The sequence below is a fragment of the Periplaneta americana genome, chromosome 7 (assembly GCF_040183065.1).
Source record: "Periplaneta americana isolate PAMFEO1 chromosome 7, P.americana_PAMFEO1_priV1, whole genome shotgun sequence".
NCBI classification, from domain to species: domain Eukaryota; kingdom Metazoa; phylum Arthropoda; class Insecta; order Blattodea; family Blattidae; genus Periplaneta; species Periplaneta americana.
Genome location: NC_091123.1, coordinates 152,067,155 through 152,091,615, shown reverse-complemented (window position 1 = coordinate 152,091,615; position 24,461 = coordinate 152,067,155). Strand labels below are relative to the sequence as shown.

Sequence of the window (24,461 nt, the reverse complement as noted above, 5' to 3'; positions counted from 1 at the left end):
CATAAAGGAGCGTATTTACGAAGTGGGGCTGCCATGCGAGGCCACATCTCGCAGCAGCCTCGCCTCTTATTTGCCTCGCGGTTTGCTTTGTGAAACTTATGCAACTTAGAAGTCCTAGAATTTATGGGCGTCTTCATTTGTAATCTACAACTTGTACTTTTGTGAACTAGGTTTCTTGTACTTGAATGAAAATGTTATTGTATAAACAATAATAAAAATAAAACAAGAATGAGTTATTAGTTTATTTGAATCCAACAATATCAATGATAATCGATTACACAATATCGATCTTCATTATACTTAGATGTAACGGACGAGAGACGGTGAATGTTGAAAAAGAGCTAGAGGAGCGAATAGGAATACTGAAATTTTATACTTCAGGACAAAAAATATACTATACCGGTACCCTCTTCTATTTTTAGTGGGTTATTTTACGACGCTTTAACAAATACTACTGTTATCTAGCGCCTGAATAAGATGAAGTTGATAATGCTAGCGAGATGAGTCCAGGGCTCACGCCGAAAGTTAGCCAACATTTGCTTTTAATGGATTGAGGGAAAACCACGGAAAAAAATCTCAACCAGGTATCTTGTCCCAACCAGGATTTCAACAATAATATACAGGTAACAGATGTGTTATTGTTATAATTTAGGCGTAATAGTATTAGACGTTATTGCAAGTTAGACTATGTAGTATTAGATATTTTTGTAAATTGTCTAGGTTGTTTTTGACTTGATTCCAAAGACAAAATGACATTACACTTACAAAATTAGACCTTCTATCACTAAACTTAAAATCCTTAAACCTATTGACCTCTAACCAATGGGTCTGCTCATTTGATTATTTAAAAATCACATGCAAATATTTTCTATCTCCTATTAATTTTTCTTATACACTTAGAGAAAAATAAAATGTTACGGATTCTTACTGCTACATAAATAAATTAAGAACATCACTGAAAAAGTTGAACCGTACAGAATTGAATGTTGTAAATGTTCGTAATATAATTATTCCTGAGGCACAAAAATAACATTCTATAGCCCAATATAATCTACAATTATGATACGAATATTAATATGAAAAGATATCTCTGGTTCACAACGGTTTAAAGATCTGCGTAAAATGAGCGGTAAATGTAAAGGATTTACATTTACCGCTCGAAATATTTATTACGTATTATTTTATTACATAAACTTAAGCAATTAATCTTAAAAAACATAGTTCAAGCAAGCAGTCAAGACTGCGTACCACAATTAAAATTCCCCACCATCCAGCTGCCTTCCAATTGACCATTACCAACTTTACGCCAGTGGTTCTCAAAGTGTGGGTCGCAACATAAATATAAACAACGTTAGAAAAACATTTAGCCAATCTTCTATATCTCGTCACATCATACACGGAACTGCCGTGCGTTTCGTTACAGGATAAATGAGGGGATAGCTAAATGGTATGAAGCCTAGGTATGTGACAAGGTTAATGGATTAGTTGAGAGGATATTTAAGTGACATGAGGCCGAGGAATATAAGGTTTTTTTTCTTCCATGTGTAGTAGCGTGGGGAGATAGCAAAGTTTCACCAAATCTTTCAGCAGTTATACTGTAAGTAAAGTAAAAAATAATTGGGGCCTAATGCGATAATTGTACCTGTTTTTGAGAAAGTAGTTTTTCAAATCCAAATTATATATTTGATATACGCTTCCAGAACGATACAGCCATCAGACAATTTGTCCACTATCTCACGTCCATAGCTATTTTGTCCAAGGACATTAGTCCAGCAAACATTTCGTCCACCAAACAATTTGTCCATTAATATTTCGGTCAAGAATTATTCTGTCCATATTTTTTTTTTTTTTTTTGTCCACTAGTTTCTGTGCCAACTAAATATTTTGTCCTCTAAAATTTAGTTCATTTTTGGATAACGAGTAGGCCTATTCCAATATGCAGTTTAAAAAAGAAGGATTACTATTGAAATGTATTTAATTATTTTGTAGCATAATAATGTTCATTTCTATGGAAATGTGTAGTTAATTGGTTCAGTATTAAATTTTGAAGTAAGTGAAAACATTTAAAATGGCTTATACGATAATAACCGTAAGAGGGCGGGACATGCTACTTCACAACAATTATACTTACCGCTTTCATTATTATTATTATTATTATTATTATTATTATTATTATTATTATTATTATTATTGTTGTTGTTGTTGTTGTTGTAGTCATGGTAGTGGCACAGTAGTAATAGTGTATTAGTTTTAAACTATTTATGCAAATGGACAATCAGGAATATTGGACACAGTGTACTGGACGAGACTATAAAATGGACAACTTAATAAAGAGAACAAAGATAAATGTAGGACATAATAAAATGTGGACCAAACTTTCAGAGGGCAAATAGCGCAATGGACTTTTAAACTGTGGACGAAATAATAGTGGACATAAAACACCAGAGGCCGAAAAAATATAGTGGACAGAATATCAAAGGGACGTACGAAATAGTGGACGAAATATCCGTGGGCTTAGCGTCTGGAAACCTCGATACACACATTAATATCACTTGCAATTTCAAGAATATTTCTCGCTTTTGTTTTGAAGACAATCATAGACTGTAATCTTATTTTGTATAAATGCGAGTATGCAAATGCTATAAAAAATTTAAGGGGACACTCAACTTAAAAATTGGAGAAAAGTGTCATAGAAATGAAAAATTAAATTTCTACACTAATTTACGTGACAGAACTAAATAAGCAGAATTCTTCCCCTATTCATTGAGAAGTCACAGTCAAATGCATAAAGCCAAAAAATAAAAAAATGATAATTAAAAGTGATATTTCAATTAATGATTGATTAAAATTGAAATATATATATATATTTTTATTTTGAAAAGTATTGGATCTAATGAGCTGAGATTTTGCGTGTTACTTTCCATGTGTATATTAAACTTTTTCTCCAAATTTGAAAAAGATTGGTCAAATAGGAAAAAAGTTCCAAAATATAGTTGAGTGTCCCCTTAAGAGCTTATTTTGCAAGCTCCAGGTATTCTTGCATTCTTTTGATCCAAAACGCTCTACTAAAAAAAAAAGTAGGCTAAATTTCAACATTCTATCAGTAAGTACATAATGTATTTCAGCTAGTCTTTTCTTAATGTCTTAGGGGCCGTATTCATAGACATTTTTAGCGCGGGTTTCCGGTGGATTATCAGCATTTTTCGTATTCATAAACCAGTGCTAGCGATAGGATATGATTTGAACTCTGTACAAGTAACCAGTGGATAGCCGGGGCTAGCTTAGTACGCTCGTAGCGCGTGCTGCGAAATGTCTATGAATAGCACCCTTAATATTTTCTTTAATGCTTAGCCAGTTGAACGGAACTGTCTAAAAACTTATTGAGTATCCATCTGTGTTACTGTCGTAATTGGGTTTCTTCCGTAAAATACTCAGAAAGCCTTTGTTTAAAATTATGCAAATTTAATTGCATGTCCGCAAAAATAAACCCAGTATTTGTCGTATCACACGATACGTAACTAATTTTTATATTAATTCTTTAATACACTGGAATCAATCAAATTTATGTTATGTCAAGTTTAGTAATGTCGATCAAGAATCAAGTTTCCTTATAAAATCCATCGGTTTTATTAGGTTAACATCTTAGCCTTGCAAATTACTACGCCAAGTGTTTTAAGTGTTCGAAAAATATATCAGCGAGGAAGGCCAGTCTAAGAAGCCAAAGATAATTAAAAAATAGCTTTTCAAATTCCGATTTCACGTCTTGCAGCGGTGCATTACAAGTTAGGTAGTATCTACAGGGACATCATTTTATTTTTACTTCAATTTTTATTGTACCCGAGTTTTTTAATGTACTTCACTCCCACCCCTTCTACTAATGAAGTTCAACCTTCCTGCACACAGATCTAAGACCGCATATACAGTCATAGTAGCCTTACGGTCATAGTAAACAGTACGTTCCAAAAATATGTTCGCGTTTTCCAGTGACGAAAGAGCTTTCAATATTGAATCATTTTCGCACAGGTACTGCCGTCCATTTGCCTACGTCACATCCCGGTTTCCCCCACTAGCTTTTATTCGCCACCTAGTGGCTGGGCTGTCTTAGCTCTTTTCTGAAAACATTAATTTCTGTTAGGAATTGGATGGTTACGTAATATTATACAACTGTTTAAAATAACTTAAATAAAAGGGCCTCATTAAGTAATTAATTGTCATGTGATTTCCTCCCTTTCTACGACCCTACGACATAACCACTTGGACGGACAGTAGATAGCATGTCTGAGTAATTTTATCTTTTCGGATCGGGCAAAAGTGGAGATTGAATTTACAGTACGTAAAGTACTCTTTTATAGAATAGGTACAGAATTATTTCAACATGAGTTACTAATATGAAAAACACGAAACTGGTAATTGGAATTAGGTACAATAGTCTATAGTGCGATAATATGCACATTAGAACTGAAGCCTGTATCGAAATGAACGACCACCATTTTAAAAAATATGTTTAAATATCCATATTATGTTTATTTTCCAATTTAACTTCATTCTCTATATTGTACGCTGATGTGCTGTAGACAGTATAATATACACTGCATAATGAATAGAATACGTCCACATGGACAGCTCAGTTCGTGAGTAAAAACACTCATTGTTAATACTGTACTGTATTTTGATTAAACAAAAACCTAATGAAAATGATCAAACTCAAAAGCGCAATATTTCCTAGTTTACGTAAATGAATGAACTACTTTTCTTCCCTCCTATACCTAGTAAAGTGATTTGTTTGTATATTACGCCAGTATCATCGAACTCCAGTCGTGTAAGGGGGTAGCAAACGGCGTTGATCCAGAGGTATAGCCAAGTTAATATTAAAAATGTTAGTAAAAATAAAATGATGTCCCTGTATTAGTTTTTAGTAAAATTGTCATTGTTTTCCATTTCACAGAGATTTGTATTTTTCGAATGGGGTTATGTACCGGTGGGGGATCGCAAACAAATATCTCGTCCAAAACGTTTAGAGACCACCGCTCTAGGAGAAACGCCGCTAAGCACTAAAATGATCGACTATGAATATAGTAGTGACAAATCCAAACAACAAGACTGCGAACCACTGTTTACAAACCGCAAGAGATTCACCTGCTTTTCAATCGACCGCCTCTATGCACCGGTAAATGCAAAGTTGATTGAATGTAGCTACAAGTGACTGTGTGTAATAACAAGACAAGTGCAACTTACCAGTTCGTTTGTTCCCGCTTTTACTTTTCGATTTCCGAGGATATATGATTCCAATTTTACTCTGTCCACAACCCATAATCCTTCACAAGTTCTTGTCACCACTATTGTTATAGAATTACGAGGTCATCGTTTAGCATCATCACTGTAGAACAACACAGCACAACACCAAAAGACACAGAGGAATACAGGGTGCTAGATGACACTGGACCACTCACACAACTTCTATTATTATTATTATTATTATTATTATTATTATTATTATTATTATTATTATTATTCAACACATGACACCGTACGTCAACAGGTCCCGAAGAACAACACAATCACCTGTCACTAACACCAAACACAAACACTGTCACTATGTAAGAACGAAGTTACGGATCCAAATTCACGTTATCGGATAGTTCTGCAAATATTTGCAACATGTGGGGTGACGGCCGGGTATAAACCCAGCCATCCAGCGCAGCAGCATTCGAACGACTGGGAGCTACACACAGTGGCTGCGGAACAGGTCGAGCAGTGATACCAACACAGTTAATTCTCCACCAATTCCGCCGCATCTCCTAGCTTATAGTATTGACAGAATAATATGAGGAACCTTCAGTTCTACACGCGAAAATGAAATGGTTACCTTTTATAAAGTACTTAATGTTTACATATACAGTTTATTTAGTGTACCAAGAATGCAATTTGATTATGAAAATACGTATTCTCATATCCTGAAAATCAGTTCTGTTTGATAGTTGTTGAGATTTGACATTCGAAGCAATTTAAGTTTTTGTGTGTAAAGGTTAGCAGTTTCTCTTGCATTAGGCCTTGGCGGTTTTTGAAGACCTAATAGTTGTGCTTGAAAACAAAATAATTTTTCTTACTCAATACACGAAAAACAGGTAAAGTACTGTGATTGCCCCTGCGGTGGCTGAACTATCAGACCTTCAGCTTGTGCTGTAGTTGGCTCTGGTTCGAGTTCCGGTCACGCCTGAGATTTTTCATTGAAAAATCCATAATGACACCTGTGGCGGACAAGGTCACAGTTGGGGATTTTCTCGAGGTTCTCTCGTTTTCCCATATAAGCATCTACATAATTCCATCAACATTTCTCCATTCCATCATCATTCTATAGCAGTGATGTCAAAGCAAGCGCATTTTTCTGACCTTGACGTCGTGCGCGGGCATCGAGCGCTAGGTATGGAAGGAGAAATAAGCAGCCTGTTGGATTAAGAAAACAGTGATGCACAAACTTCAAACAGAACGTGAAATTTTATGTCTATTTTATGTGGCTTCTTCCTGTTTGATATTATCTATATTGTCTGTAAAAAAAAAGTAGGTTACTAACACCAATTTCTTAATATTGCAGTTGTGTTTTAAACGTTAATAACATAATAAAGAGTTAAGAAGGAATATTCACATAAATTCCTTAGCAGTACAACTATACTGGTGAAAAATATCATTCATAAAGAAAGTGATATCCATTGAGTATGACATGATAAGTTGGAATTTATATTGATGGTATCTTTAGCATTATAAGAGTAATCAATAAACTAATCAAAACAATATTACAGTACAGATCAAAGTTACCTATGTATATGTGTTATGTGTAACTAATATTACATAACGAAACTCTTATCGCATTACGCTTTTAAGGTGATATTGATGAGCAACTTCCTATCATCAGAATATTAAATTATTTTCTCGAAACCTGCTGAAGCTATAGAGCTGATATTTTTACAATACGTGTGCACATATCTTTTGCTTATGATATAACAGTAGTTGCTTTGTTAATTCATTTCCTTACAAACACTTTCCATGCGAATATTTTCAAAATTTGTAGTACACTATCTTCAGTAATACGTATTTACAGTATGTTACATTTACGAAAACATTGTTTCAGTACCTGTAAGGCTACTAAATAAATAGATCTATATCTGAAAATTTCACTTTTCTACAAAAAAAGGTTGAGAAAATATTTCCTTCGAATAAAAAGAAAATAAACTTGTGGAAAATGAGCATTAAAATTAAAGCATACTTTCTTATGATGCACTTATACTTCTCAGTTGTAATAAGTTCTCTTCCCTTTATCTATTGAATCAGTGCTGGCCATCCCTGTACATAACTCGACCAAGCGGTATATACTACCTCTTTCGTCTGTCTCTTTCCTTTCCGCTGTAAAGCGCTCAGGCTCTCCTGAGCTCTAAAGCGCGCGCTTGCGCCTATGGGCATCAATTGACATGACTGTTCTATAGTATTCCCCGATCGACGTCTGTCGACGCATGGAAGGGGCTGGCCTAGGGACGAGTGGGATTGCGTGTTCGAAATCTGGATACGCAGTGAACCTTAGTGTAGTCATCCAGTGTGGTTTGGGTATGCGCCTAACTTGATGGTTAGCGCAACAGATCTTGAAGGTCGCATTTCTGGGTCGTAGTGCTTCCCTTCTTAAATTCAAGTAGGCCTACTGTGATTCTGTGAAATATCTACTTCAGGTTTTCCTAGAAAAGCACGTTATCTACATTTTTGACATCGACAGAATGCTTTTAGCATAACGTTTGTATCTGGATAGCTTGTTCTCCTGAACGGCTTGACAGTTTTTTTACATGTCTAATGTTCATGTGTAATTTCGTATTCTGGGAAGAACGTATGTAAAATATTAATAAAGTAACATCCAAGTGAAAGTACTTACACTCCGTTTCTGGAATCTGTGGAGTAAATCGCCGCATTTGGGTGGTGCCTATGACAAGCGAATGAGCGGAGCATATTGCGGGCTGCATCGGCTCACGGCCGCTATAGAGGATTCCACGTTAATTAGTTCCTTTTAATCAAATGAACACAATTTCATTGAGAACTAGAATGATTTAATGTGCTAAAATATTGCTACACCTCTAAAATTATCATATCTTTAATTTGCGAATAGTCGACCTGGTTGGCGAGTTGGTATAGCGCTGGCCTTCTATGCCCAAGGTTGCGGGTTCGATCCCTGGCCAGGTCGATGGCATTTAAGTGTGCTTAAATGCGACAGGCTCATGTCAATAGATTTACTGACATGTAAAACAACTCCTGCGGGACAAAATTCCGGCACATCCGGCGACGCTGATATAACCTCTGCAGTTGCGAGCGTCGTTAAATAAAACATAACATTAACAATTTGCGAATAACGGGGTAACAGCTAAATTGGTAGAATAGCCTTTCTCTTTCTTGCCAAACATCCCCGCTGTGGACTTCTGCAGACAAGTAGGGACGGTACAGATGAGGCCAAGATTTCACAACGTTAAAACACGTACAACATTGATGTTTAGAAATATATGTATTCTGCATGTAATATGCTATAATTAGACCTCGGATTTTAAGCTAAATGCCTATTTTTTGCAGGAATAAACTAACACTGCTGAAATAGCTGCATGTTTTACATAAAATGTTAACATTTGGTATGGAGTTTATGGTGCGTAAAATACTCATTTTTCCTCATTAAAGCTACGGTTTCTTTACGGCGATCATCGCCAAACGCACATCGCCGGCGATTATAAATGCTGCCGATGATCGTCAGGAAGTGGTTTCTTTATCGGCGTACATCGCTGTCAATTCTCATTTGTTTTGCTGTCATAACTCGATTCAATATTTCTACGTGGCCTTCTCTAAACATCGATTATTGAACATGTATGCGGCGATGTGCGTCCTGAATTTGCTTCAGAAGCAACCTCTAGCGATCTGCGTCGCGTCCAACGATCTACGTTGACGATCATCCCTGTAAAGATACCGTGCGCATTCATTTAAACTGCTAGCAACTCCAGTCGACAATTGCCGTAAACAAACCGCAGTTTAACAGTTATTTTAAAGTTTTAGAGTAAAAAAATACCTATTTCTGTTTTGTTAATATGTTTTTAATTTTATTAAACATAAATGTGTACAACTATCAGTCGTTTTGTATTTGTTTTGGAGGACTGGCTCGGGACTCTTGGAATGAGGGTGTTGAGGTGTATTGATGGAGTGATGAGAGGAAACGGGAGAACCCCGAGAAAAACTCCACACGCCCACTTCGTCCACCACAAATTTCTTCTTTACTCAGATGGAATCGAACCCGGGTCGCCACGTTGGAAGGCAGGGAGGCTAACCAGTCCGACACGGGCGATGTATTTCTAGTGCAGAAATGAAAGTGAAAGTTCTGGCTCAAAGACATTGTAAAAGTTTGGTTGTAGGAATCAAAAAAATACCCAGAAAGTAACAGGTTTTTTTGAGCAGTTGAGTGGGTAGTAGGAATATAAAAGAACAGTGTCGCGTGGAAAGATAGAACCATTTTATAAGTGCAAAACTAACAAAAGGTAAAGTCTCACAATATAAAATTTAGGTTTATATTATGATCATTATGTTCTGCAAAGCCAATTATGAATAATGTGTTAATAATAAATTAATTATTTAATAGTAACATGCGACAATTGTACCTCTTTTTGACAAAGTAGTTTTTCAAATCCGAATTATATATTCGATACACACATTAATATCATTTACAATTTCAAGAATATTTTTCTCGCTTTTGCTTTGAAAACAATCATAGATTAGAATTTTATTTTGTATAAATGTGAGTATATTACACTAAAAGGAGTTGTAAAAAATAAAAGAAAGGACAAAACAAAAAATTCACTACGGAGATTCGAACTCGAACTTTCTGCATAGGTGTTAAGTAGCTTAACCACTGCTTCACGCCAAGCATGCTGTGGAGGCGGGCGATTGTATTAAGTATTTATCGAGCTTAGGAAATGCATAACGTCATCATTAGCGAATCACAATAAGCACACGTTTAAATGTAGCCGACCTGCAATGTGATTGGCTGCCGGAATAAGAGCGATGGGACTGTAAAAGTCTGAACTTGAAGTTCGGTTGCCCTCTAACACTTGATTTTGTTGTAACATTTTCTGTTTTTCTTTAATGCACACCTCTAAGTGTTAGACATCTATACTAATAATAAATCTGTAACCGAAATTTTTCTGGTAATTTTCGATTTTCCAAAAATAATTGGTCCTAACATATATAATCACCCTGAAACCGAAAATCGCTTTTTTGAAATTTTTGTTTGTATGTCTGTCTGTCTGTCTGTATGTATGTTTGTTACCTTTTCACGCGATAATGGCTGAACGGATTTCGATGAAAATTGGAATATAAATTAAGTTCGTTGTAACTTAGATTTTAGGCTATATGGCATTCAAAATACATTATTTAAAAGAGGGGGTTATAAGGGGGCCTAAATTAAATAAATCGAAATATCTCGCTTATTATTGATTTTTATGAAAAATGTTACATAACAAAAGTTTCTTTAAAAATAATTTCCGATAAGTTTTATTCTTTGAAAAATTTTGATAGGACTGATGTTTAATGAGAGAAATGAGTTTTAAAATTAAAATAACTGCCGTCTAAGGCCGTGTAATGAATTAAAAAACAAATGACTTCGTCTATAAGGGGCCTTGGACAGCAACAATCGAAAGCTATAAAAGATGCCTACAGATAATGTTTCTGTATTTGTATGAAGTAATATCGGAAGCTAAATTAACCGATTTGTATAATTAATTATTAATTCACCATTCGAAAGTGTAGTTTCTCTAGATGGACATAATGCTATAATGTTATTACAGTAACTTCTGAGTGAATCGAGGACAGGTAAGATTAAAATAGCTTCTTATGCACAGAAAACTTGATAGGCTATTCTGTACATTCGTTTCCTGTATTTCCTAAAATAATTTTTATGGCCAAATGAGTGGTCTCTGCATCAAAATGATCGCATTTTAATTATGCAAATACAATTTAAATTAAGTAACATAATAAACGATTTATCCTTATATCAAACACGAATGTTTCCTGGATCAAATGTCCTATTTTAATTATGTAATTACTTTATATTTATTTCTAACGGGTGCAGCGGAGCGCACGGGTACGGCTAGTTAATAAATGTAATTCAGACATTATGCATTTTGTTTTGAAATTGTTAACAATTTTAAAACAAACGGATGAATAAATAATTATCTGCGGGACTCAAAGCGGCATATTTTGCTATCGCTCCGCACGCCAGCTGCGGAAACATGGCAAACATCCGCGATTCGATAACTACAAACGATTATTGTAAAATATTATTAAATATAATCAATTAAAGCATCATTTACACACACAATTGAAGAAAGGATGTTCTCAAACAGTCCGTCTTCTTGCTCCGAACATTCGTGGCACCTGCTTAGGCCTAATAAATGCCGCATAACGCTGTGCATGCCCTGGAAGAACCAATAATAACATAACCCTCGCGTTTAGGACGGTCCGAATGATTAATGCTACAGTACAACACATAACGGTCATGTTTTCCAATGATTCCGTCATCAACACTTTATCTTGTTTACATTCCAAACCAAGTTAATTATTCATTTATTCACTTATACGTTCACTTACTAGTGTCTTTATTTGTTTGTTCGCTTATTCGTTCATTTGTTTGTTCGTTTCTTTGTTCATATACTCGATTGATTTACACATTTATTCATTTACTCAGTTATTTATTAATTCGCTAGTTCACTTATTAATTTATTTCATTTTATTTACTTAATTTATTTCATTAATTCATTTTATTTATTAATTCAATTATTTATTTGTTTTATTAATTGATTTAATTATTTTATTTATTTATTATTTGTTTGTTTTATTCAATTCATTTTATTTTATTTATTTATTAACTTATGTATAACGTATATATTTACTAATTTATTTGTTAGTTTATTTATTTATTTACTTATTTTTTCATTAATTCGTTAGTTTATTTACTTATTTTTTCATTAATTCATTTACTTGTTTATTTAATTCATGTATTTGCTTCATTTATTTGTTTCATTCGTTTATTTATTTTACTTATTTATTGGTTCTTTCTCTTCGTTTATTCATTTATTCCGTCCGTTTAATTCGGTTAGTTTCGTACATTCCATTCGACCGTTTCGTTTGTTCCATTCGCTCCGCTCGTTATGTTCGCTCCTTCCATTCGTTTAACTGTTTATTAATTCGTTTACTTATTTATTATAAATATTGATTTATGTACTTATTCATTCACTCACTTATTTACTCATTCATTTCCTTGCATAATTATATATTTTGTTTATTCTGTTATTCGTTTAATAATCTATTCGTTTATTCCTTTACCTATCTACTTACTTACGAACCTACCTCCTTAATTACCTACCTGCTTGCTTGCTTACTTACCCACATACCTACGTCTTACTTGCCTACTTATGTAGTACGTACTTGCATACTGACTTATCTACATGCCTACTTACCTACCTGCTCATCTACCTACTTAACTACGTACTTACCCACCTACATATTTAGTTATTTACTCATTCATTTATTTCTTTGTCTTCTTGTTTATGTTATTTGGTTAAATCGTTTATTCTGTTATTAGTTTCTTTACCTACCTACCTACCTACCTCCTTAATTACCTACCTGCCTACCAGCTTATCTATCTGTTTACTTACCTACATATTTACTCACCCACCTACCTACTTAAACATCTACGTATTTACCTACATAGTTACTTATCTACCTGCCTACTAACTTACGTACCAACCTACAGTACTTACCTATCTACTTACTTACATAGTACCTACTTGCCTATTATTACCTACATATTTATTTATTGAGACGCGATACTAGTACCCGCACCCATTCATGGATCACTATATGTTGAGGAAAACGAGGAATCAAAAAGGAAAAAAACCGTTTGGTTGTCTTGTGGTAACAAAATGTCAAAGTCACTTTAATTAAAAATCGGTGCGTAAGAAAGGTGGCGTAAAAACACACACACACACATCAGGGCTATAGAAGGAAGGGCTGGCTCATAGGGAGTCGGAAAGTGATGCTGTCCTCCCAGCCGCTGTGACGTCATCACGGTACACAGCAAGTCCGCTCACAAATACAACGTAAAACTCCGTTGCAATAAGTGCTGGAATTATCGACCAAAAATAGGGCTAAAATCAACACCCCTCAATAACAAGTTATAAAATTAAACCCTAGGCATATGGCCTGTTTCATTCAATATTTTACAAACGCTAGTTGTCTTTAAAGACTTCAGTTTTAACAATTTCGTCGCTTTTCAAACTGATGTGCCTACTGAGCTATTGCTTCTTTCTTAAATATTTTGTGGTAGACTTTTATTTCCTTTCACGTGTCACATTTCCCTGCTGATTAAATTTTATATCCTAGGTCAAGGAGAGGCATTCCTTCATACATGGACAAGGTTGCTATATAGTATGGGACATGTGGACTGAAGCTGCGCGCCAGAACACATCAATGACGATAATGATAATTAGACTATTATTATAATATTAGTATTGTTAAATATTATATTATATTATGTATTATAATCATATTATAAATATACGTGACTGCTGGGTTTGCAGTGAAAGATCTGCCCTTGGGCAAAAAATCGATCAAGAATGAATATTATATCTGGAATGGAGCGTATTAAATGGACAGACAAAATAAGAAATGAAGCTGTGCTAGAAAGAGTGGATGAAGAAGAATAACGCTGAAACTAATCAGGAAGAAAAACGAAATTACCTGCGTCACTGGCTAAGAAAACTGCTTACTGAAAGAAGTAAAGCTCGGGACAGAAGATATCAGATTATAACATTAAGATATAGGGAAGAGACTAAGAAGGCGGAAAATAGGGGAGATTGGATAATTTTGGGTTTGCAGTGAAAGATCTGCCCTGATACAGAAAACTCTGAATGACTGTATATTATTATTATTATTATTATTATTATTATTTCGATAACCAATAATTTCACTCCTGGTTGGGTTTTTCCGAGGTTTCCCCCACCGAAAAGGCAAATGCCGGGTAATATTTTGGCGAATCCTCGGACCTCATCTCATCTCACTACATCTCGCCAAAATGTAAAAAAAATGTAAAAAAATTGTACAAAACTGTAAAAATTGTAGAAAATTACTAAATTGTAAAACTATAAACATTTGTAAAAATTGTAATTGTAATATTGTAAAATGTTGACATGTTCCACATCTTAAAGCTTCATTGCTCATGTAAGATCTATGGAATAAAATGAATGAATGAATGAATGCAAAGGGTTTTAAATAATCAGTTAACTACATTATATGGAAATAATGGAACAAATGTTTACCTTTTGCTAAGTAATAGTTAAAGATGTATATTGGTGGCAGAGTAATCTATTTTCATAAGATTGGTAAATTATCAAGTACATTTCATTCTATAATGATTCAGCTTATTTTATTTTTTCACTCATCTAATGAAGTTGCTGTTTTCTAAATGACTTCATCCACTTGGCATTCTTCTTAGCGCTGTTCCTCAGGAATTCTGCTCTCTGCCCCCGATTCAAGGACCTCAATCTCACAAATGTTCTCACACGTGCATATAGTTTGATAGCCTCGGAGCACACGTTTGAAAACTTAGTTTCTAGCAATGTTTTGAAACGTTGTATTACTTGTTGCTCTTTGTCAATGGAGTTCCCGTGCATAGTTTTAAATTCAACTTCAAACATTTGTATAAAATTAAAATTAATAACAAGATTAGTTTAAACGACTAGGATAACAAATCAAGGCGTAAAACAAGGTTGTCCGCGTCTCCTTGTTTATTATATATATATATATATATATATATATATATATATATATATATGCACTTATTAAGGATTTGCAAATTGATTTGGCCACACATTTTATGATCGATAACAAACCCCTTAATACTCTGCTCTACGCAGATTATTTAATTATTATATTAGCTAACACCGAAGACAACTTACAAATGGCAATTCATAGGCTATATCAAAAAGAAAAAGAGTACAATTTAGAAATTTCTATACACAATACAAAAACCATGGCCTTTATTGGTAAAAATTCTATAAGAACTGAAATAGTTATCAATAACTTAGGAATAGAGCAAGTAAATGCTTTTACTTATCTTGGCTGTAATCTCTCCTATATTCATTCTCCAGATATAGATTAATAAATTAGCCAAATTTCAACAGCTGCTAACAACAATTGAGGAGTTTGCCGGAAGAAGGGCGTATACGTCAATATGGCGAATTGAGATATATGCAATCTAAAATTTTAAAACGCACCTGAATAAAATGTTATACACGCACGCAGCCCTGTCCTGCAGGTATGTACAGTACAATCAAAACAAAATTTCGCTACTATAATTATTCACTTTATTTTAAACCATTTTCCCGAAGAAGGGCGTATAGGTCTATCCGCCTTTCTTCCGGCAAAGCCCTCAATTAGAAATACACTGTTTAAGAATATCCGGCAAGACACAATTTTGAAATTCTACAAAACAAAGGCCATTTCAACTTTGCTATATGGATCAGAAGCTTGGACTCTAACAACTAGTCAACTGAAAAGAATAGAAGCAGCTGAGATGAGATTACTAAGACCGCTAGCAGGCTACACTATGACCATAAATATAATGAAGGCATCCGACAAGAACTAAATATCGCAGCCATTACAGAGACAATCGACAAGTATCGGAGCAACTGGCATGAGCATGTTCTACGGATGCCGAATGATAGACTACCCAGGAGATTATTAAATTACAGACCCCTTGGATACAGAGATCGTGGACGCCCGAAGAAGCGATGGATTTATTTATTTATTTATTTATTTTATTGGGTTATTTTACGACGCTGTATCAACATCTGGGTTATTTAGCGTCTGAATGAGATGAAGGTGATAATGCCGGTGAAATGAGTCCGGGGTCCAGCACCGAAAGTTACCCAGCATTTGCTCGTATTGGGTTGAGGGAAAACCCCGGAAAAAACCTCAACCAGGTAACTTGCCCCGACCGGGATTCGAACCCGGGCCACCTGGTTTCGCAGCCAGACGCGCTGACCGTTACTCCACAGGTGTGGACAAGAAGCGATGGAGAGACCAGCTTTTCACCTGAGTCGGAACAGGCCAAATGACCTAATCCTGATAGCTATTGATGATGATGACATTTGTATAGTTTTTTTCCACCCTTCGGAAGGTTTAGTTAGTCCACCGTAAGACAAAATCCCTACCCAAGTGTTTATAAAAAAATAATTTTCTTGTATGTAAGAACCAAACCAGAAGATTTATTACCAATAAGAAATCTGAGTGCAAGGAGTAAGCAGGAAATAATTTTAAAATATGAAGCTGAGAGAAGTAAGCTTGTTTTTCAGTATTTTATTGCTTGTCTGCAAAGTTTAAACACTGTATTCTAAAACATTTACCTTTCTCTTCAGTAAATAAATTTGTTTTCCGCGTTCATCACACTTCAGACAATGTACTTCAGACACTACAGACGTTTCTTCAGATCCCTGTGTAATATTTACATATTCTGAGCTGCCGGTACTAGGTTCTAATCTTGGCTTCTTTGGACTCAATGTCTGAAGGTGATTAAAAGCAGCTTTTCGAATATTTCTCTTTTGATATCTATCTTCTCGGTTTGAGTCACTTGCAGCCTTGGAACTTGGAATATTTGGAGATGGGAGCGCATTTTTCTTCAATATCTTTCTTTCTTTTAACCCCAAAAGCCTGTTCTTCATATCATCTTCATAATCGGTCACACTTTCGAAATGATCACTACAGATACGTGCACACTTAATATTCACTTGGTCCTGCCTATGACACTCTTTAGCTAAAAGCACATCTTTCGGAAAACAGTGATAAATTACTTCGTGAGTGTGACGAGAGTCATTCGAACAGTTCGCTACAGCACAATTCACCATTTTTAAACTTAAAATACTATCATTAATAATTTTATTATTATTATTATTATTATTATTATTCAATACATAAAGAACTGTAATATACGCTAATTACACAACCAAATAGGCCTATATTACGAAACGGTGCACGTGAACTTGAATTACATTCAACACTCGTAACTCTGCAACCCTCACCGAGACCAACTGTACCGCAGTGACGTCAGAAAGTGGTGGGGTGGCTAGAGGGAGACACTCAAGGCGGCAAGCTGAACAACAAAGCATTGAGCCAGCCCTTCTTTCTATAGCCCTGCACACACATAGTAATACCACTTCCTCTTCCCTATTGAGACGGATAACTAACCAAACATTATAAAAGGGAAATTATATAAAATACGTAAAATCTCTAACAAGGAAAGGAGAAGAGAAATTAAACCTAAAGCAAAATGCTAATATGAACAAATCCCTAAATTTAGAAAAGGTTAAAGTCACTCCCCCTCTATAAATAACAAATATCACAATAAATTAGCCATAACCCCGAGCAGACTAAATCCTTCACACAAAACCAAATTGTCTAATCATGGATCAGACACATGTTCATCTCCGGGGTAAAAGTCTTAATTCACAAATTAGAACAGAAAATACAGTTAATCAACTTCCTCACAAAATCCGTACATGATGAAAATAAAAAAAAAACACGTAGAAAATCCAACAGAGTAACACTGTGCGTGGAAGATATACCGGTACTCATGCAACCAACATGAACCGACGAAAATATCACTACCAGCGTGCGGACCAGGTCTTCTTACTTCGACGCATGACGCGATTTCACTGCCAGTTCATCACGTCCTCAATCCCGGCTGCTTGCTTTTACGCAAATAGGTACTGCTAATCCGCAAAATTCCATACTTTCTTTCCCGCAAAACGACGGATTGCAAATGCGCAAAACATTTCAAGGCCCTAAATTAATAGATCCTTAAATAAAATTAATACATGTACAACAACTTACCTATCAAGCACACTGTCCAGTGATTGTCCCGGTATCCCGTCTGTCAACAGTACGATGGGCTGGAACCGAAGTGCAATTTTTTTAACGTACTGCAGTAATGATAATTCACCACTTTGATATTTTCTCCATAGTTCAGTTGCAACACGATTATCATCTTAGTCACGTCTGTTTGTTTTTCTCTTATAACGCACTGTGTTGAAAGAAAGATACGTTTCACTCTGCAGTTGCTTTAAAGGAGAGTCTCCACTATTAAACATTTAACAACAACATGTTAAATATAACGTTGAATTTAACATGTATATGGACATTTCAAGTCTCAATTGACTTAACATGTTAACTAAGTATGTTGAATTTAACACTTTTAACATGTTGGCGTGTTTTCCAGCAGAAATGTAAACATGTCAAGTCAATTCATTTGCTCGTGCAGCGTCGGTACAGTTCGGCAAAGTTCGTACAGTTTACATAACAACAACTGTAAGTTCCGATTTTGTGGTGCATATCTTGATCATTTTTATACTATCATTGGTCCTTGGTGTTGGCTGTAAGTTGTTCTAAGTAATAGAGTGAACGAAATAAAATACATTAGAATAAAATTAATGCACTGATGGAAAGGCCTTGTTTGTGGGATGTGTCTGCAAAAGAATACACGGACCAAACTAAGTGGCCGACTGTTTTATCAACTGGGTCATTCCATGAATGTTGTTCGTTAGTGGTTAGTGAGGGAAATTCTGTAAATCATAATAATAATGTTGTTAATATCATGTTCAAATATCAACTTTGTGTGTATGGGTTGTACCAGTGCAACTTCAAGTTCAGAAACGTAAATTGTTTTGATGTATAAAATTAATTATTTTTAGTTGACTTGAAATTTATTCATAGATTTTGTTATAGATTCAAAAATATCTTTTCCTCGAGTTCAATCCTTCAGTGAAATGACATTTACAAGATGTCCATGAACACTGAAATCTCAATCGACACTCCTTATGAATATAGCTAGCTGCGCCGATCTTTGCGGTCGGTACTTTCATCAAGGCTATGTCCCTCCAAGTTATCTCCCATTTCTGATATGCGCTCTGCAATAATATTACGAGACAAACTTATAGATTTAGTAAAATCATTAACGTGTTTCGGACATATCTCTTTTGCAACAGCTATGAGCCAGTCTTTCACAAATTCTCCATCAGTGAATAGCTTTGAAGCCACTGCAATAATTTCACAAATTTTGTAGCTAGCACGAACCAAGCTTGTTCTACTAACACCCGATAATGATGATGTAAGGTTTTATGAATTCAATCTTGATTTTAATTCCTCTACAGCAGGGGTCGTCAGCACAGAGCACGCTGGGGCTAGCCTTTCTTACCCACGGAAAACGCAGTGCGCTTTAGTGCTCTCGTAGCTGCTAGCGGGTATGCTCTCTATCTCTCCCTGTTGCACGACGGTGCGCACTGGACGGCACCGCGTACCCATTGCACATTTCAGCAATTGCTGACGACCACTGCTCTACAGCTGATGATGATGATGATGATGGAAGGTTTCATCATCAATATAAACTTTCGTTGTTGCTTAGTTGTTTTTAATACTCAATATAAGATAACTCTTTTCTAAGAAAATATGACAGTTTTTTTTTCCCTTGACGCTTCATATGTTTTTAGGTTTTATTTCGTTTGTGTTAATGGCAATCTTTGTCTTTTATTATTTTATGTTCATTGACTTAACCTTAGCATAACCAAATACCTTACTATAATAGTACCGGACAGCTAGCAGTTTTTCACGTGCTGCTACCTAGGCGGCTGGTGTGGAGATACTCGCGAAACAAGTTGTAATCAACTGCAATGTATATTGTTGCTGGGCTAGGTAATAGTTTTATTAATTAGTGCTGTGTTAAAATGTCAGGGTGTATATGTGCTGTTTATAATTGCTACAATTATAGCATTACAAATTGCTCCAAATCGTACTTCCGATTTCCGAGAGTTCATAAAATGTGTCAACAAAATTCTTTATTAGTCGCAATGCCTTTGTCTCTGTGTTGATAGAACAATAAAAATTAGCTTTATTATTTAGGCCTAATAAATGAATAGAAGTTAAAAAATATTCGAAATTTTAAGGTTTTAGCAAATTAAGTTTTATTGTTGTCCACATGCCTTTACTAATTATTACAAGCATCAGATTACTACCTTTTTTATCTTTGCAGTTGTCAGCAATGGGTATATAAAGCGTTATTGTAAATTCATTTCTAACGTCAGAATTAATTTTGTCTCACTAAAACAGAGAAAAAATACGCAACAATTAATTACCGAAAATAATATGAAGCATGCAATATTTCTCATAATATGCAGCTTTGATATAAAATAATGTTACATGAAATACTACTCAACATTTCTTAAGTGTCTCGTATATTATTCGACATTAGTACCTAGCATTTTATACAATAGTCCGATTTCCGCTATGTTAATATTTGTATTTGTGGACGTAATTCCACGCCGCTTCGCTAGATATCAAGTCCGCGATATTTCGCACTCACGTCAATGCTGCTAGTATACAGCTGTCCGGTATTATTATAGTAGGGTATTTGGCATAACTTCGATTTTATTAACTGTAGTTGCAATACATCTGTAACAGCAGCAGTAGGAATGGCCATCTGTGTATGTTGTACATACTAGCAAAGCAATGGGAGGGGGATGAAGTATTTACTGTAAACAGAACTTCAAAACATGAAGGCATTAATGGAATGGACTGAACGAGAAGAATAGTACGAAAATCACTTTCATAAAAATGTATTTTTCAACATACAAATACTGTCCTAAATTTATTTAAAGTTACAATGAATTAACTGAATCTTCAACGTTTTACAAATTTAGATTACTAATCTATATTATTCATTGTCATAGAAATTAAATGTTGAAAATTAACTTTCAAAACTATAAGTCATACGAGTATTAACAAATTTTAACGCCTTCTCCAATGAAGAACAGATTGATAAGGACTCCGACAGGAACACTGAAAAGAAAAAAATTAATATTACATTAAAATAAACGACACTAATTGTAATGTACAGTTGTAAAAAAAAAAAAAGTGGCCGCACTCGTGAACAGCGAAAATTTTCTAAGTCCACTTCGGGTCACGGCGATGTTACACGATGCATGTCATTGTAGAAGTAGTTCCGGAACTATAGAGTTATTCCATATCTGTGTCTCGTAGACCTGCGGTAGAGTGCTCGCTTAATGATTCGAAGAGTGTGAGCTCGGGCCTTGTTCGAGTTTTCATTTTATTTTTTTTAATCGTTCATTAGTGATATAAATAATATTCAAATTATGTTCTGTTATCGTTCTTTAGCGTTACAAATAATATTCAAGTTTACATTTATATTCTGTTATCGTTCTTTTCTCGATATAAATAATATTCAAGTTATTTATATTTTGTTATCGTTCTTTTAGCGATATAAATAATATTCAAGTTATAATTTTTTATATTCTGCTATTGTTCTTTAGTGATATAAATAATATTTAAGTCATCATTTGTAATCTGTTATCGTTGTTTAGCGATATAAATGATATTCAAATTATCATTTATATTCTGTTACCGTTCTTTAGTGATATAAATACTCGTAATATTCAAATTATAATTTATATTCTGTTATTGTACTTTAGTCATATAAATAATATTCAAGTTATTGCATGATATTTCGTAAATATTTAACTGTACATCTTATAAACAATGAAATGTGACACATCTGGAACTTGAAGAGAAAATACTCTGGCAGTTTTGTCATCTGAAGAAGACAACAGGGTTCTGCAATCAGTAGACAATGACATATTAAGAATACAGTTTGAGTGTCCAAGCAATGGATTCTGCAATTCACCATTTCTTCCATCATACAATCGAATGCTTCCATCAAAGCCAGCTGTATAAAGTAGAGGACTATTCTTAATCCATAAAAGCTTAGTAATGCCAGCATCTTGTTTCACTTTATGGTGAAGAACTTCACCCTTGACTTGCTTTCAGATAATTAAATGAAGAAAATCTCATCGAGAAAATTGGCGTCTGGAAAGGTTCCCAAAATGCTGGCTGCGTTCTCACGTTGGATGGCTATTCCTATTCGTTGCCGTAGGTAATTGGTGCAGTGAGGGTCTCCAGTAACAGTCATCAAACTTCTACCAATTTCGGAAACCAGGTCTTTTGCTTCCTTACACCAGGAGCCTATTGTTTCCACAGCAAAGACGATGAAGATGTAATTGTCTACTAGATGTACGTATTTGCGACGTTTATTTTGTTATTGTTCTTTCGCGATATAAATACTCTGATTTTATATAAGTAATTATTGTAATATGAATAACCATTTTTCTTTGTAAAACAGCTTATTTTATTTAAATAATTAATTATATATTATATAATATATTATATTAATTAAACAAACCGATATTTATCATTTATATTGTTATCGTTCTTTAGTGATCTCCTGTATAAATAATATTGAAGTTATTTATATTCTGTTATCGTTCTTAGCGATATAAATAATATTCAAGTTAACATTTATATTCTGTTATCGTTCTTTAGCGACATAAATAACATAAATTTAATATTAGCTTTGGAACAATACAGTTGCATAATACTGGTGTTAGTTTTTTTCTTTTTATATTATTATATTATACTATCTTCAAACACAATAACATGAAAAGCAGTGACGAGGAATTGAAACTGAGACGTTTACATCTAAATTCCGACGTTCTTCCGACTGAACGAGGGCACAAGTAAAGAAACATTTGAGGAAAACGTGGCCCAATCCCCCTCCAAGAATTTCTGATGATTTGTAGAAGTTCGTCCAGGATGCGGGGGGGGGGGGGGCAAAGGCTAATTGGGATTTCCCGGTTCTGATTAGGTCAAAAATCCTAATAGAACAAATATTTAACCCTTGCGGTGAATTTTGGTGAAGTCCAAAGGGCCCAATTAGTCAAATCCACTCTCTTACCGCCACGCTTGAGCCCCTGGGATCTATTAAGATTCGAAAGAGACAGTGGTGTGCGGAAAGCAATGGGAATTTAGCACATTTATCCTTCCCGAGAAAAACTGCAAAGATGAGCAAAGGAAGCTTTTAACAGAAAAAGGAGCAACTTCTGCGGACCTCTGGAAAAAGAACTAAGGAAGAGACTAGTGAAATGTTTTGTGTCGAGTGTGGCACTGTATGAGGAAAAAACGTGGACATTACAGTGAAATGAAGAGAAACGAACAGAAGCATTTGAAATGTGGATGTGGAGAAAAATGGAACGTGTGAAGTGAACAGACAGAATAAGAAATGAAGTTGTGTTGGAAAAAGTAGATGAAGAAATAATGATGGTGAAACTGATTAGAAAGAGAAAAAGGAATTGGTTGGGTCACTGGTTGAGAAGAAACTGCTTACTGAGGGATGCAATGGAAGGAATGGTGAACAGGAGAAGAGTTCGGTGCAGAAGTAGATATCAAATAATAGACGACATTAAGATATGTGGATTATGTGCGGAGACTATGAGGAAGGCAGAATATAGGAAAGATTGGAGAATGTTGGGTTTGCATTGAAAAACCTGCCCATGGGCAGAACACTTAAGTATGTCCAGGATACTTGGAATGTCGTAGCTGAGAACAGTCGCTATTAGAAAAGACTCTAGTCGATTCCATGCCCACTCGACTGCAAGATGTGGTCAAGATGTGGGGAAGATGACTAAATATATTGAATCGTGGCTTTTTGTTTTGTTTTTTGAACGATTAATTTTTTTAATGTTCTAAGGCAGACGCCAGTAAGTTTGTTTTATATATGTCATGAAACAGATTTTTGTTGACAATAAAATCTTTTTTTCTTTTCATTCGCAGCAATAATGTCATAATAAATAATGATAAAGTCATGGCATAATACATTCATGATCCCGATGTTAATTACTAAAATAATCATGAAAGAGAAAGGAGCAATTATGTATAGTTTGTATCTCTGTCTTAAAAACAAAACAAAAAAGAAGCAAAACAAAAGAGAAACAAAAAAAAAAAGCACTAGGTTGTATTCTAACGCAGGACCTCATGCATAAGAGGTGAAAACGCTACCATTACACTATTAAATAACACAAAGGTTACTTGAATTATAACTGTAGATATCAGGCAACGTGGTACAACAACATGTAACATCGCCTGTCTCCGAACTGTAGAGAAGATACCCGAAGGGAACTTTGCTTCTGGAGAACGGCCACTTTTTCTTTTGACAACTGTACATAAGATTGTATATCATAGGTATTAATAGGGTTGCCAACTCTCGTATTTCCTTGTGATCTCCCATATTTTTCCATAATTTTTAAGACTCCCAGCTCCTGTATTAGTCTTCTCTTCAAGCATTTTTCCCTTATTTTTGCATTATACAAAAATTTTTATTCTAAACATTCTGATTTTGCCATGAATGATGATTTATATGATAAATTTTGTTGTTCAAGAAATGCATTAAAATGTGCAGCCTTTTTAGAAGGTAATGCTTACCATAAATGTGCCACACCTGT

General features: G+C 34.8%; 2 protein-coding genes across 2 annotated transcripts in view; both read right to left on the bottom strand.

Moving 5' to 3' along the window:
* The window catches only part of LOC138703610 (uncharacterized), a 534,565-nt gene extending 528,864 nt beyond the window's left edge, over positions 1-5,701 (bottom strand). Inside the window, exon 1 of the mRNA XM_069831641.1 lies at positions 5,236-5,701. Coding sequence (XP_069687742.1) covers positions 5,236-5,311 — 76 coding nt within the window. The 5' untranslated portion in view covers positions 5,312-5,701. The remainder of the gene's footprint in view (positions 1-5,235) is intronic.
* A 15,009-nt stretch (positions 5,702-20,710) lies between these two features.
* The window catches only part of LOC138703608 (uncharacterized), a 45,804-nt gene continuing 42,053 nt past the window's right edge, over positions 20,711-24,461 (bottom strand). Inside the window, exon 3 of the transcript XR_011333214.1 lies at positions 20,711-20,949. The gene's annotated coding sequence lies outside the window, so the exon portion shown is untranslated. The remainder of the gene's footprint in view (positions 20,950-24,461) is intronic.